General features: G+C 40.3%; 1 protein-coding gene across 2 annotated transcripts in view; it reads left to right on the top strand.

Moving 5' to 3' along the window:
- The window catches only part of FKBP5 (FKBP prolyl isomerase 5), a 97,540-nt gene that overhangs the window by 43,489 nt on the left and 38,266 nt on the right, over nt 1–15,785 (top strand). For both annotated transcript variants that reach the window (XM_045843662.1, XM_045843663.1), the window contains exons 3-5: nt 4,367–4,511; nt 13,762–13,904; nt 14,842–14,956. In XM_045843662.1, coding sequence (XP_045699618.1) covers nt 4,367–4,511; nt 13,762–13,904; nt 14,842–14,956 — 403 coding nt within the window. The remainder of the gene's footprint in view (nt 1–4,366; nt 4,512–13,761; nt 13,905–14,841; nt 14,957–15,785) is intronic.

Here is a 15,785-nt window from a genome sequence, read left to right as displayed (position 1 = left end):
CTTCCGCTTCCCCCTAGCTAACTGGGCCTTTTTGCTGCTGATTCCCATGTGGGTGGGCTTGTGCATGTCCTAGGACCCTGTGGGTCTCTCCAGCAAACTCTCCTGTGAGGCTGGGAGTCTCTCCCTGTGCCTCAACCCCCACAGGTGTTTTTAGTCAGTGCCCTGAGGCTCTTTTTCCCAGCACTGGGACCCTATGCTGCGCAGTAAGTCTTGCTCCCCAGTTTTGCCTGGTTTATCTGCGTGGGAATGTGGGACGGGGGTCAGCTAGTGGCTGTGTGAACAGTGCCTTGCTTCACAATTGCTGACTTGCTGGGTCTGCCCGTTGCCACCCCGCGCCTGGGGTCTGCCAGCTGCTGCCTGTGCGCCCAGGGTCTGCCTGCTCTGGTCTTGTGCCCTTGGGATGCCATATGTGCCTGGTGTCACCCTCTTTGTGCTGTGACCCCTCTCCACCTGGCTGCCTGACTCCGCCCTTCCTACTGGTCTGGATGAATGTGTCTATTTTAACTCCTTTGTTGTCTGACTTCCATACAGGTCAATTTCCTGCCATTCTGGTTGTTATTTTGTTTCTAAATTGTTGTTGTCCTTATTTTGGTTATGGGAGGACACACACTGTATCTACCTACACCTCCATCTTGGCCAGAAGTCCAGATTGTAAGCCCCTTAAGTCACATCATTTATAATTATCAGCCTCAGGTTTCACTGTGGGGCTTGGGTTAAGATTAAATAGGCCTGCTGATTTTGTGACCTCCTATCTATGATAAAAGTTTCCTCACTGGTGAAACTGGAATAATAATATAGTCATACCTTGGCAGCCCTGGGCTTCAGAACTTGTCAAACTCTGTACTCATTGCATTTTGATGGGAAGAAAATGTTTCAGTACTCAGGGCTTACTGGCTCCTGGGCATCCCTCTGTCACGATGAAACAGAGGTTGAGGCATCAGTCTGCTGGTAGCTGGTGGACAGTTCAGACCTCGTGGGTCCTTGGGAACTTGTCCCAAGTTCTAGAAAGAGTTAATGAGTAACACGGTACCTACCACTGCATAACCTACTTCCTAGAGTTTGGGATTATATAAAGCATTTAGCCTAGTGCCAAGGCTGTGGTAATCTCTCTTATTAACTGTTATCCATATTTTTTAGAAAAGACCAAGGCAGCTCTGGGAAGTCAGTAACTAGTCCAGGAAGATAAAATTGTGGTGCTTACTTTTATGTTTAATGACTTGAGACTAGGTTGTAGCCTTAAGGAAACTCCAGATTCAGGCATAAGTTCATCTTCCTGGGGAAACCTGAAGTGGCATCAATTACAGTATTGCTGGCTGACAGGGACAGCAGTCTGTCCCCCTAGTGGCTCTCCATCCCACACGCCCAGTGACTGGTTCACAGTCCTGCAAACGCAGATTCCCTCCGGGGAGGCCGAGGCTCCCACGTACTGCATGCAGTTCATGACAGTGAGCAATTTTAGGATATTATGTGATTTCTTTTAGATTAATTTTTCAAACTTCCCCCCTTTGAAATTCATGAAGGTCAGTAATAATGTTTTTAAGTAGTTCTTAATTCAATTTTTAAAGTTAGAATTATTTTTTGCAACTCTGTTGGTATAATTAACCCATAACATTATGTAAATTTATGGTGAGGTGTGCTAAATTTACAATGAGATGATTTGATACATTTTATATATTTCAGAATGATCACCAGCCCTGGTTGGTGTGCCTCCGTGGATTGAATACCAGCCTGTGAACCAAAGGGTCGCCGGTTTGATTCCCAGTCAGGGCACAGGCCTGGGTTGCAGGCCAGGTCCCTAGTAAGGGGGCACATGAGAGGCAACTTCATATTGATATTTCTCTCCCTCTCTTTCCCTCTGCCTTTCCCTCTCTAAAAACAAACAAACAAACAAACAAACAAACAAATAAATAAATAAAATAAAATCTTTAAAAAAATGATTACCACAGTAAAATTAGTTAACACCTCTATTACCTCACATAATTACTATTTCTTTTTTGTGGTGAGCACATTTAAGTTCTAATCCCTTAGCAACTTTCAAGTATATAATACAGTGTTGTTAATTACAGCCACTATGTTGTACATTAGATCCCCCAAACTTATTTGTTTTATGTCTAAAAGTTTATATGGTTTGACTTACATCTCACCATTTCCCCCACCTTCAGCCCCTGGCAGCCGCCATTGTGCTCTCTGGTCCTGTGAGTTGAGGTTTTTTAGATTCCACATGTAAGTGATATAACAGTGCTTTTTCTTTGGCTTATTTCATTTAGCATAATGCCCTTAGGGTACACCTATATGGTCACAGATGGCGTGATTTCCTGCTTCCTCAGGGCCGAGTAATATTCCTGTGTGTGTGAGTGTGTGTGTCACATCCTCTTTGTCCCTTCGCCCACGGCCGCTCAGGTGACTTTTAAGGCTTGGGCGTTGTGAATAATGTTACAGTGATGTGGAAGTGTGAATATGTCTCTGAGAGAGTGAGTTTGTTCCCTTTGTGTTTTTAAGAGGGGAGCGAAAAATGCTGGAATTCATTTGTAAAAAATTGTGTATTCTTACACATTTAAACTCCAGTCACCTTCAAAGTACTGTGTTTGATGAAGTATACCTATTGAGACCTTTTTCCACTGCGCAAAACAGTTTTTGAACTTGTTGATTTTGATGCCTTTTAGGGGTTCTGCCATTTTTTGTTTCACCTCTTCCACATTGCCAAAAGTCCCTTTGAGGACTTTTTTCATCCAGGGAAACTAAAAAAAGTCACTAGGGGCAAGATTGGGTGAATAGGGAGGGTGGGGCATGGGGATCATGCTGTTTTTGGTCAACAACTGCCGAACACTCGGTGGTTTAGGTAGGCAGGCTTGCGTAAATCACCCATCATGAAATGGGCAAACATGTTGAAAGAGTCTTCAAAAAACATTCACTGAAGCTGAACACAGCCTCTCATAACAACACCAGCTGCTTCACTGATACAGATGGATCCTAGCTAGGGAATCCTGTACGACAAGGGGCCTGCCGTACAGAAAATAATTCCCATTTATTTTGGGTCCCGCCCTGGTATATCCAGAAGTGGGGTTGCTAGATCATGTGGTAGTTCTATTTTTAATTTTTTGAGGAACATACATGCTCCTTTTCATAGTGGCTGCATCAGTTTACATTCCTACCAACAGTGCACAGGGGTTCCCTTTTATGTCTTGTTTTTTTGATAATAGCCATTCTGACAGGTGTGAGGTGATACCTCATTGTGATTTTGATTTGCATTTCCAGAACTGTTTATTTCTTTCTGAGATATTTCATTGTTAATGTACAGAAACACAACTGATATCTTTATGTTGATTTGATGTTCTACAATTTTACTGAATTTATTGATTAGTTCTAACAGTTTTTGATGAAGTTGCATTAGTGATTGTTTTCCTTTAGAGACTGAGCTTTTGAACTAAGAAAGTTGTAGATCCTAAGATGGTATTTATGTGGTAATATGAGGGTATGGCAAGAAAGACACATCCTAAAGAACAATGTAAGAACAAATAATTGAATTCTTTAAATAAAAATTAAGATCTTTCCCCCAAAAGGATGTTCTTTGGACATTAGCTACCACCCTCTGCTATCTAATAAAAATAATTAATTTAGTTCAGGTGATTGACAGAATAAATTACACCACCACATGCCTGGATTTGGTTTTCTTTTTCCAGGATTTACCACCTGCATTAGTGGCTGTTCTACCAAGATGAAATAAATATACTGGATTTTACAATACCTGAGTATTTTGCAGCTTGGAGATTTTTTGGCATTTCCTTATTTAGAAGATAAATTATTCATTATTATGAAACTGTACAGTGACACTGATTTTTGATGCATTGGATATTCAAATAATAAGAAGTATAAACTCTTATACCAGCAAATTGGTCTTTTTGGAATTTAATCCAACTAGCGGAATCTAGCCAGAACTAGTGTTTGTAGCAAAGGAGGGAAGTAAAACTTCACCTTTGAAACTTTGCTTTAGACTTCTGGAATGTTTTTAAAAGTCCGATCTTTTGGTCTAATTCAGTTTTGAGGGACTAACTCTTGTGCTTTGGGAGATTCTAGTGTCCAAGCATGGGGGGCATTAAACCAATGGAGCAGGATCTGTCCGTAAATTATTGTGAGGGAGCAGTGTGTTTAACAATGACATTACATAGAGCATTACAGAGCAAGAGCAGACTAGGACAGTTTTCCAGTAGAGAGAGTTACTGAGAGGACTAGGAAGGGGGCATTTAGAAAAGACAGATTGTTATTTGCAAACCTGCCTTTGGGATGTGAAATGGATGGTGATATCTTTTGATTCTCTGATTAGAGGTTAAAAATTCCACTTTATTTTCTTGATGTTTGTCTTTTCTAGATTGTCAAAAGAGTGGGGAATAGTGAGGAAACACCAATGATCGGAGATAAAATTTATGTCCATTACACAGGAAAATTGTCAAATGGAAAGAAGTTTGATTCCAGTCATGATAGAAGGGAGCCATTTGTCTTTAGTCTTGGCAGAGGTAAGAGGGTATTTTTTGAGTTGTGTTTTGCTTAGATTATTGCTATTTCTATTACATGGGACCTGGTGGGTACTATCCTTGCCAAAAGTAAAGATTTTAAAGCCACAGTTCTCAAATTATGGTTCCTGGGTCCTTAGGAACTTCTAAGACCCTTTTAGGAGGTCCATAATGTCAAAATTATTTTCATAATAGCACTAAGATATTACTTATCTTTTTACAGTGTGTGGACGTTTGCAACGATGGTACTGAGTCTGTAGTGGTACAAATCTCTGGTGCCTGAGCCCAAATCCAGGCAGTGGCTCCAAACTGCACCAGCAGTCAGGCTTCCTTTGCTGCCCTCATTTACGGGTTAAGGTAGAGAAAAGGGAAGCCAGTGCCACTTAAGAATGACTTTGATATAGTGCAAAATACTCATTTTATTAAGTCCTTGTCCTGGAGTTTCACATTGTCTTGCTCTTTTGTGAAGAAAGGGAAGCACATGTAGAGTACACCGCCTGCCCCAGGAGGGTGGTGGTCTCCAGGAGACACACCCTGGGCCCTGGCTGCAGCTGAGAGCTCAGCGAGCTGCATGTTTTTATTGCCCTTTTTTAAAAATTTTGCCCTTTTTATTAGAGAGGGCAAAGGGTGTGATTATTCAGACTTGATTATTTTGTATTAGGTAGGCATTTTCTTGAAAATGAATGAAGTAACCTGTTCATTCAAGGAAAACAACTGACAATATTTGTTACCATTGGAGTTTCAAGTGAAGATGACAATTCTGGACATTTGCATCTGCCACTTTGAGCTTGATAGCTTCCCAAAATGTAAAAGACTTGATGAAATCAATGGGTATTGATGTAAGTGATTGTAAAAATATTATGTGATGAAATCTGTTAACATTTGGAAAATCTGTGTAACTCAGTGAACCAGTATCTTCCCAATGACCAATGCAAGATATTACAAAGTGATGCCTGAGTACAAGGTCCATGCAATGAGCAAGCTGGACCACTGGGTTTTCCTATAGTGTAATAGAAAAAGTTCATTGATATGGCTTCAGGTTCTACATTGCCACTAACCTTTATGAAACTGCCATTTGTCTAGTTTTGATGTATCAGATGATTATATATTTATAATTATCTGTAAAGGCTATTAAAATACTCCTTCCTCTTCAAAATACCTATCTTTGTGAGTTTGGATATTTTTGCCATGTATATCAACTAGAATTGGAACAGATGAATGTAAAAGTGGGTATGAGAACTCAGTTATCTTGTATTAATTCAGACATATTTTATATTTGCAAAATCACAAAGCAATGTCACTCTCCTCACTAATTTGTCTTTTTGAAAATATAGTTATTTTTGTAATAATAAATTATGTTAACATAATGAAGTTATTTTTAAATGAATTGGCATGCAACTATTTCTATTTTTAATGTGGCAACTATATAGATTTTTAATCTATTTTTAAACTATATAGATTTCTAATCTATTTTTAATATGGTAACTCTATAGATAAGTAAAATTTTGGGGTTCTCAATTTATAAGATGTAGAGAGGTCCTGAGGGAAAAAAGGCTAATAACCACTGTTTTCAAGTCTTAAATGTGATTTTTACTAATTTCTTTTCAAATGCTTTTAAATGTCTTCAGTTGATTTAATATTCTTATTTCTTTAATCTTGTAAGAAGAATAATAGCCTATACATCAAAACTTTGTGGACCATGTTGGGTGTTGAATTCATTCAATTCTGAATTACAACTTTTTGAAAAATATTTTACTGAGTTTATTGGGGTGACAATGGTTAATAAAATTAAAGGTTTCAAGTGTGCAATTCTATAACACATCATCTGTATATTGTATTGTATGTTCACCACCCCAAGTCAAGTCTCCTTCCATCACCATGATCCCCCTTTACCTTCTACCTCTCTCACCCCCTTTCCTTCTGGTCATCACCATACTGTGGTCTGTGTCTATGAGTTTTTTTTCTTTGCTTAATCCCTTTACCTATTTTCACTCACCTCCCCAACCTTCTGACAACTGTCAGTCTGTTCTCTGTACTATGAGTCTGTTTCTATTTTGTTAGTTTATTTTGTTTACTAGATTCCACATATAAGTGGAATGTGTGATGTCATTTTATTCTTATTTGCCATAGGTTCCAGTGACAGACTTCTCGTTCATTGTCAGATGAAGTATAGGAGAAAAGGACTAATCCCCTTGCCCACCAGCATGGCTCAGTGTTTCCTACAACTTCTTTCTTTTTCTGCCTCTACAGTTTAGTGGAATTGTTCACTAAGCAGTGATCTGGGAAAGGAACAGCGGGTGAGGAGCTAAGGGGTTAAACTCATTCCACCTTCCTGCCACTCTGTCTCTCCTGGTGCTCAGGGGCCTTCGTGTGTCCTGGTGCCTTTGCTTCCTGTCCTGCTGCTCTCCAGGCTCTCTCACTGCCCCTGCCACTGCTGCCTTCTCCTTTGGGGCCTTAGTGAGTGAATGGCTCATTAATCTTGAGATTAATTTTGTGTTTCAATAAGATAGCAGTCAAAATCAAATACCAGTTCTTTTCTTGATGTAGCAGATAATAAAGACAGTTAAATTAGATTTTTTTCATTTTTATTGATTTAGGGATGTGAACCTCAAGGGCATGGCCATGACATTATTCAATTTAGATGATCTCAGAGTAAATGGCCGTGCAGATCCCTTTGTTCCCACTGCCCCAAACTCTTCCTCTTCCCTTTGAGTTTCTGGAAGAAGCTGAGAGATTTAAGAAAAGTCTTCTCTCAGCTGTTATCTTTGCAAGTAGACTTAAGAATTGCTGAGAATTTGTACCTTCTCCACCCAGGTTTTCTCAGTGAAACACTCTATGGTGAAGGGGTCTTTTATGTTTCCTATGATTTTGAGCAGAGAGAAGAGGTGACTTTGGGTAGACGCAGTACCTGTGACGCACCTGTGTGGAGACAGCGTGGTCTCGTGGGGAGAGCACCCAGCTGGTGCTGGGCAGCCAGGCTCCTCTCTCTGCTCTTCACTGTGGGGCGTGAGCACGAACACACCGCCTGACTTTCTCCCCTGCGCCTGCAGAAAGAAGACATCGGGAGAAGGGCTTTAAGATCAGTCCTGAGTCTGTGATTCCATTTGCGTACTTTCTGCACAGAGTGTGGGAATAAAACTGTACGTGACTGAAACCAACACAGTGTGACAGGACCTTTAGAGGCTTCCCTCAGGTGATATTTAGAAATATGATGATAGGGCAGGACGCCTTTGGTAAAACTCCTGTAACGTAGTGTGTTCAGTTACCTGTGTAAAATAAGAAACATGGGTTGGACAGTGTGTATATGCTGTGTTACAGCAGTTGTACTCACCAAAGTGAAGAATAATAATATACATGGACCATAGCACACACACTGCACACTCAACTCTCTGGGTCCCATATAGTGTGCCTGTTTTCCCACGGGAATAAAGAGAAGTGAATGGTTGAATGGAAAGTCGTGCCGATTTTGGGATTTGATTGTGACTATGGCATTTAAAATAGAATTTTAAGACCTTATTTGTAAAAACATGCAGAATACAGGGTGGGACGAAAGTAGATTTACAGTTGTTTGTGGGGAAAATAATACAATAATGAGTGAATAGTAACAGAGGAACAAACTGTGTTCCACACACTCACAACTGCGAACCTACTGTTGCCCCACCCCGTGTGCTCGCAAACCACTGCAGATCAGGAGCTGGTGCAACGTCCTGGCAATTCTTCAATGAAACCACAGTAGGAGTGAATCAGATGTGTTCTTAATGATCTGAAACTTATTAGTGATTAACCTTGTATTTAAGTATTTGTCAACTTTTACATTTTAAAGGAAAACTTTTTATAGTTAAGATATTTTATGTTTTGCCCTGGTGGATGTGGCTCAGTTGGTTGGAGCATCGTCCCATCAACTGGAAGGTGCTGGGTTTGACTCCTGGTCAGGGCACATGCCTGGGGTGCAGGTTCAGTCTGCAGTCGGGGTGAGTCTGAGAGACAACCAGTCCATGTTTCTCCCTCACATCCAAGTTTCTCTCTCCCTGTCTCCTTCCCTTCTCTTCTCTCTAAAGTCAGTGTCCTTGGGGAAGGATAAAGAAAATTATTTTCATCTTTTTAATTCACTTTTCTACTCCCATATAAAAAAGTGTATTTTTTCTGTATACTACTATACAGGTTTCATCCTATTGTATTGTAACTATGCTTATACTTCAAACATACACTTAACAATTACGTAGTCTGTAGTTTTCATCAAGGGTTCTGAGACCATTCAATGGGGAAAGGACAGTTTTTTTTAACAAATGTTTTTCTCAAACTGGATATTCACATGCAAAAAAGTGAATTGGACCCTAACTTTACACCATAACAAAAATTAACTCAAAATTGATAAAAACCCTAAAGTAAACATACAACCTAAAACTATATTTTCTTAGAAGACAAGCTTAATGACATTGGATTTGGCAATGATTTCTTGGATATACCACCAAAGGCACAGCAACAAAAGTAAACAATACCTAAATTATGCTACATCAAAATGTTTAAAAAAGCTGTGCATCAAAGGATACAGTAACAGAGTGAAAAGGCAAACTATGGATGGGACAAAATACTTGCAAATGATATGCATGATAAGGGGTTAATACCCAGAATACATAAAGATCTCTTGTAATTCAACAACCAAAAGCCCCCAGATAACCTGATTATGAAATGGACAATGGACTTAGACATTTCTCCAAAGGAGACATATCGGGGCTACAAGAAAATGAAAAGATGCTCAATGTCAGAAATCACCAGGGAAATGCCAGTCAAACCACAGAGAGACGTCCCCTTACACTTGAGCAGGATGGCTGCCATCAGACAACAAAACAAGTGCTGACAGGGTCACAGAGAAATGGAAACCTCGGGCACTGTTGGTGGGGATGGAAACTGGTGTAGCCATGAAGGAAAACATTCCTGAAAACATGAAAACGAGAACTACTGCCCTGTCCGGAGTGGCTCGGTTGGTTGGGGGTCATCCTGGAAACTGAAAGTTTGCAGGTTAGATTCCGGGTCACTGCACATGCCCTGGTTGTGGGTTCAGTTCCCATTCAGGGCACGTGCACGAGGCAACCAGTTTATGTTTCTCTCCCACATTGATGTTTCTCTCCCTTCTTTTCTCTTTCCCTTCCCCTCTCTCTAAAAATAAGTAAATAAAATTTTTAAAAAAGCAGTTTCAGGGATGTAAAGTACAGCCTGAGGAATATAGTCAGTACTATTGTGATAACTCTGGATGGTGTCAGATGGGTACTAGACTTCTTGGGTGATCACTTTGTAAGTTATGTAAATATCTAATCACTATTAATATATGTCAACCATAATTGAAAAATAAAAAGTTATTTAAAAATACATTAATTTACTCCCAGGCATAGTCCTGATTGTGTCAGGTAAGATGTTTTCACTGTGCAAAAAGGTCATGAGAAGATGTGGGTCCAAAACTGTTCACCAAAACTTTATATTAGTAAAAGAAAAGTATGAACAACCTACATGTTTTTTAAGGGGAGTAATGAAATTATGGTATACTTATATGATGAAATAGTATATAGTTATTAAAAGTCATATTTTCAAGTACTACCTGTTAATAAGAAATTGCTCATATAATATGAAATATGAAGACCAGACTATACAACCAAATAAACTATGACTAGAATTTTAAGAATGTAAAAATTTACTATGCACATAAAGTCTATATATACAGGGAGAGCAAGAGTAGGTTCACAGTTGTTTGTGTGGGCAGCACTACAGTAATTAATAAATAATCACACAAGAATAAGCTCTGTTTCATGTACTCTGGACTGTAAACACACCTTTGCCCCACCTCGTATAATTTGAAAGAAATGAACCAAGAAATTGACAGTTTACCCCAGATGCTGAAATTTCAGAGGTATTTTTATTGTATTCTCTCTGCTTTCCTCTACTTTCCAAGAGTACTATAATGAGTGTGTTTTTTTTTAAATTGGGGAAATGCTTTTTAATTAAAAAATCCCAGTGTTCACAATTTTAGGAACATACCCATGTTGATTTCATTCCAGCTCTTCCCTCTGTGCGTGTTATTCAGCGAGAAGCTTCAGTGCTCTCCAATGAGAAGGAAAGGAAAGGCCAGGCATGACTCACTGACCTTGGGGCTCCTGTGGGTGGAATTCACTGGTTGAGGTTTCCAGCTTCTGAGGCCTAGCATATATATCGTCTATGAATTAAGCTTTTGCTGATCACATCAACCCTTACTCCAAGGCAAATCCCTTTGTTTATACACTGTTTCAGTGTTTGCCATGCTTTGCTGGGAAAAAAGAAAGAAAGAAAACAATGCATTTGTGTTTCTCCTCCACTGGCCACAAGACATTGCATGTTCCTTGGAAGGAAGAGGGGAATGACCACCTTTGTGTTCTTAGTACCTAGACAGGCCTTGGCTCCTCAGTAGTTGGCTAAACGTCTTGAACAAATTACAGTAGAACCCTCACAATATAAAAGTTTCTTGAAGGACTGTGCCAAGTATTTGTCTTTCTTTTTTCTCTTTTTTTATTGTTCAAGTACAGTTGTCTCCATTTTCTTCCTACCACTGCCCCCCACCCTAGCCAAGGGTGGCAGGTAGGGATGGCCGGTGGGGGCGGGGAGGAGTAAAAAAAAGTATTCGTTTTAATATATCAGTTGATAGTTTTAAAAACATGTTCTCAGTGACCCGTTAGTCAAAGACTTACACGTGACAGTCTTTGAAGAACATTAGTGACAGGAGAGCAGCCTGTTACAGCTGACTTTACATTTCTTTTATGGTTCAGGGATTTTCACAGTAGAACCAGGTGTCGGCAGGTAAGTTGATGTAGCCAGTTTGGAAGGGCATTTGGGCAAAATCTCTGAAATTGAAAATGCACAGCCCTGGCTGGTGTGACTCAGTGGATTGAGCGCCAGACTGTGAAGCAAAGTGTTGTTGGTTTGATTCCCAGTCAGGGCACGTGCCTGGGTTGCGGACCAGATTCCCAGCAGGGGGCACGTGGGAGCAACCATATGTTGATATTTCTCTCCCTCTCTTTCTCCTCTCTCTACACATAAATAAATAAAATCTTTAAAAGAAAGAAGAAAATGCATGTAACCTTTGCACTTCTAGGCCTTTACTCTCCAAATAAACTTGCACCAAGTAGGCAAAGTAGACAAATGTTCCTATTAGAGTGCTGTCAGTAATATGTTTGCAATTGGAGAGTGGCTGGCCTATTAAGCAGTCAGTGAGAGCAGGGTTGGCCTATTTGTACTCCCAGTGGCTCTCCTTTATTAAATACATATTACATGCCAGGCACTATACCATGCATTTGACATATTCTGTTTAATAATTCTTATAACAACATTATGGCAGGTACTACTATTATTATGGTAGGTACTAGTATCTATTATTATTTTGCAGATGAGGAAACTGAGGCACAGAAGTTAAATGAGTTGTACAAGGTCACACGACTAGTAAGGGGCAGACCTGGTACTCAAATGCAGGCTGTCTGACATTTAAGCAGGCTGCACTTTGAACCTCTAACATGGATGTTGTCCTTTCCGTTGACAGAGAAAGGTCAAGATGCAGAGGGTCCTCGAGGTTTGACTGACAGTTTCCTACCCTGTAGAGAAGTGATACGCATTCAGTAGAAACTGACTGGGTCAGCCTGTGACACTGGGCAGGTTAGGTGCATGAAATGCCTTTTTGACCTGTGACACTTTCGACTTAACCATGGGTTTATCCGAACGTACCCCCATGGCAAGTCGAGGGGCATCTGCTGTGCATTTTGTGGAGAGCAGTTGAGAACAGAATGTGTAATGTGCTGTCACTTGTGTTTCAGTTTTTAAAAAGCAGCAGCACACCCTGAATGGACACAAAGGAAACGTAGCAGTGACTTCTTACAAGGAGGAAATGGGTGACCTTTTTCTTTCACTTTCTATCTTTCTTGGGTATTTTAATAATACGTATATATTATATAAAATTTTAACTAAAGTAAGTGTATCTGATATTGTGAAAAGTTGTAACACTTACTGGACACTAAGCTGAGTCCTCATGAGTCTCAGAAGCTGTACCCCTCCCTTCTCACAGGCCTTACTATGTGGTCCCCCAGTTCTAACGTGGAGTACCAGCTCTCAGTGTGACATTCCAGCCGTCTCCAGAGTGCGCTTCCTCCGGGTTCACTGTTTTCCTGATCCTACTTTGAACACTTTAGTTTCTGATTGATGTAGCACCTTAGTTTTGTGATTTTGTCCTTTTAAATTACCTACATTTTCTATTGTTTCCTAAAGTATTTGAGACTGCCTATTTTACGATAGACAGGCCAACATAGTTCTTAAGCAGTAAGATTAGCTTTTTGTCTCTTGGAATTAGGAAAAAAAATTCTGAATTCTGTAGTGCTAGTGCTTTGACAAAAGGACACATACCATTTTGTTTTTCTTTTTTTAAATAGATTTTTCTCCTTATGCTAAACTTTAAGAAAATGTTTGTTTCATGGACTCTTTTATGCAATTTATTCTTTTTTGGTTGTTTCTTGTTATTTTTGTGTAACCAACAAAATTATCAGCTTCCTTATGGCAAATTCCATTTTCTATACTATTTTTGTTTCATCTCTGCCTAGAAAATATTCACTTATTATTATGGTTGAATTAGAAATTGAGCAACAACGGCAACCCAGCCTCATTTCAAAGATTATATTACTGCCACTTTTCAAAGACTTCATTTTTGAGCAGTTGAGAAATGGATACTTCTGTCCTCCTCAGCAGTATATCTTCTGATAGCCTTTAAAAAAATCACAATTTATTTCTGTGTGCAGCTTTTACTGAGTTCTTCTGTAGTCCTTACTTCCTGCCTGAGTCTCTAGTGTAAAGAATTGGAAATTTGTTGCAACTTTTGTGTTATGACATTTCAGTCTTTTAAAATATGACCTATGGCTTTTGTTAAAAAAGGGACAAACTGCCCTGGCTGGGTGGCTCAGTTGGTCTCCCATTCACTAAAAGGTTGCAGGTTTGATCCCCTGTCAGGGCACAAATGGGAGGCAAACAATGGATATTTCTCTCTCCCATGAATATTTTTCTCTTTCTTTCTCTTTCTCACTCCCCCTTTCCTCTCTCTGAAATTAATAAAAACATTTTCTCAGGTGAGGATTAAAAAGGAGAGACAACCGGTCCAAAATGGAGTCACTTGTGTTAAGCCCCCCATCTGCAAACTAGGACTTAACACTAACATAACGGTGGTTTCAGCCTCTCACCTTTTCCTTTTTCTTAGGCCAAGTCATCAAGGGATGGGACATTGGGGTGGCTACCATGAAAAAAGGAGAAGTGTGCCACTTACTGTGCAAACCAGAATATGGATATGGCTCGGCTGGCAGTGTCCCCAGAATCCCCTCGAATGCAACTCTCTTTTTTGAGGCAAGTATGTGCGTGATGCTGCCCTGTTAGCATCGGCTCTGCTGTAGTGCTGGTTCTGGAGCAAGAGGCAGTGGAGCAGGAGTTAAGCTTGCTATTGAGAATGAGATCCCATTTCTTTATTTTGGAGCTCGGCTTCTTGAATTGTTTCCCACAAACACAAGGTGTGCGTGACAGTGCTTTCTCATAAATGTGTCTGTGGCAGAAAAAGGTCGTATCAAACAAACGAACAAACAAATGAGCAGCTTAGGAGGAAAGGTTTCGGGGGGGTGGTGTGAGTGCGGCGTATTAGCGTCAACAGAAGACAGGATGGGAATGTGGGGAGTAAATGTTGAAATAGGACTGTATCAAGCTTTAAGGTGTTTTCATATAAAAGTTTACAACTGTCACAGATCTCATTGGCCACTGTAGCAGGTGAGAATATGTTGTTTTTCATGTGTAGAATTACACATATTTGACCAAACTTGATTTTTAAATTGGGGGAGGAAATTCTTGAAAAAGCATAATGAGGTAAAAACACCCCAATGTGGTTACAGGCCTGATTTCATAGGATTTAGTCTCACATTTGAAGATGGGAATTCCGTGGATCTGAGTGGGGAAAGTGGTGGTCTCTCGAGTGGGACAGAATATTCACCAGTGTTGGGCCTGCACTTGGGAGCTCTGGCTTTGCACCCACCAGGCCGTCCTCCCAGTGTTCCCCAGCCGGCTTGGCCCTGCTCCCCACGGGATGTGGTCCCAGACGCGGTCAGTGCCTGGAGGTGCTTTCCAGGGACGGACAAGTGCAGTGTTCTTTTTCTCCCACCCTTCCAACAACTAAGATGCAGAGATCAATATAGAAAAGAGTTTTATTTTGTAAAATGAGAATTCGTTGTCCTTGCCTTTAGGTATGTTCAGTCAGCTGTGTTTGATCTTTTCACGGCCAAATCTCCTTCCTTCCTAGATCGAGCTCCTTGATTTCAAAGGAGAAGATTTATTGGGAGATGGAGGCATCATCCGAAGAATCAAACAGAAAGGAGAGGGCTACTCATTCCCCAACGAAGGAGCCACTGTGGAAAGTAAGCACTGCTGGGGGAGGGAACCGGTCCTCAGAAGCTGGGCTGAATTGGAGATTTCTTACAATTTGTTTTTTTTTAATATATTTTATTGATTATGCTATTCCAGTTGTCCTATTTCCCCCTTCACTCTCCCCCACCCTGCACATCCTCTGCCACCCACATTCCCTGTCTTTAGTTCATGTCCATGTGTCATAAGTTCTTTAGCTCCTACATTTCCCATACTATTATTGCCCTCCCCTATTTTCTACCTACTATCTATACTACTTATTCTCTGTACCTTTTCCCTCTCTCTCCTCCTCCCACTCCCCTGTTGCTAACCCTCCATGTGATCTCCCTTTCTGTGGTTCTGTTCCTGTTCTAGTTGTTTGCTTAGTTTCCTTTGTTTTTGTTTTAGGTGTGGTTGTTAATAATTGTGAGTTCGCTGTCATTTTACTATACATGTTTTTTTAATCTTCTTTTCTTAGATAAGTCCCTTTAACATTTAATAAAATAAGGTCTTGGTGAGGATGAACTCCTTTCATTTGACCTTATCTGAGAAGCAGTTTATCTGCCCTTCCATTCTAAATGAAAGCTTTGCTGGATAGAGCAATCTGAGATGCAGGTCCTTGCCTTTCATGACTTGGAATACTTCTTTCTAGCCCCTTCTTGCCTGTAAGGTCTCTCTTGAGAAATCAGCTGACAGTCTGATGGGAACTCCTTTGTAGGTTACTGTCTCCTTATCTCTTGCTGCTTCTAGAATTCTCTCCTTCGTTTTTACCTTGGCTAATGTAATTATGATGTGCCTTGGTGTGTTCCTTCTTGGGTCCAACTTGTTTGGGACTCTCTGAGC

Source organism: Phyllostomus hastatus, unplaced genomic scaffold (assembly GCF_019186645.2).
Source record: "Phyllostomus hastatus isolate PE091 unplaced genomic scaffold, TTU_PhHast_1.1 phas_contig_40, whole genome shotgun sequence".
NCBI lineage: Eukaryota > Metazoa > Chordata > Mammalia > Chiroptera > Phyllostomidae > Phyllostomus > Phyllostomus hastatus.
The sequence above is the reverse complement of the archived record's forward strand: the minus strand, read 5'-3'. Positions and strand labels throughout refer to the sequence as shown.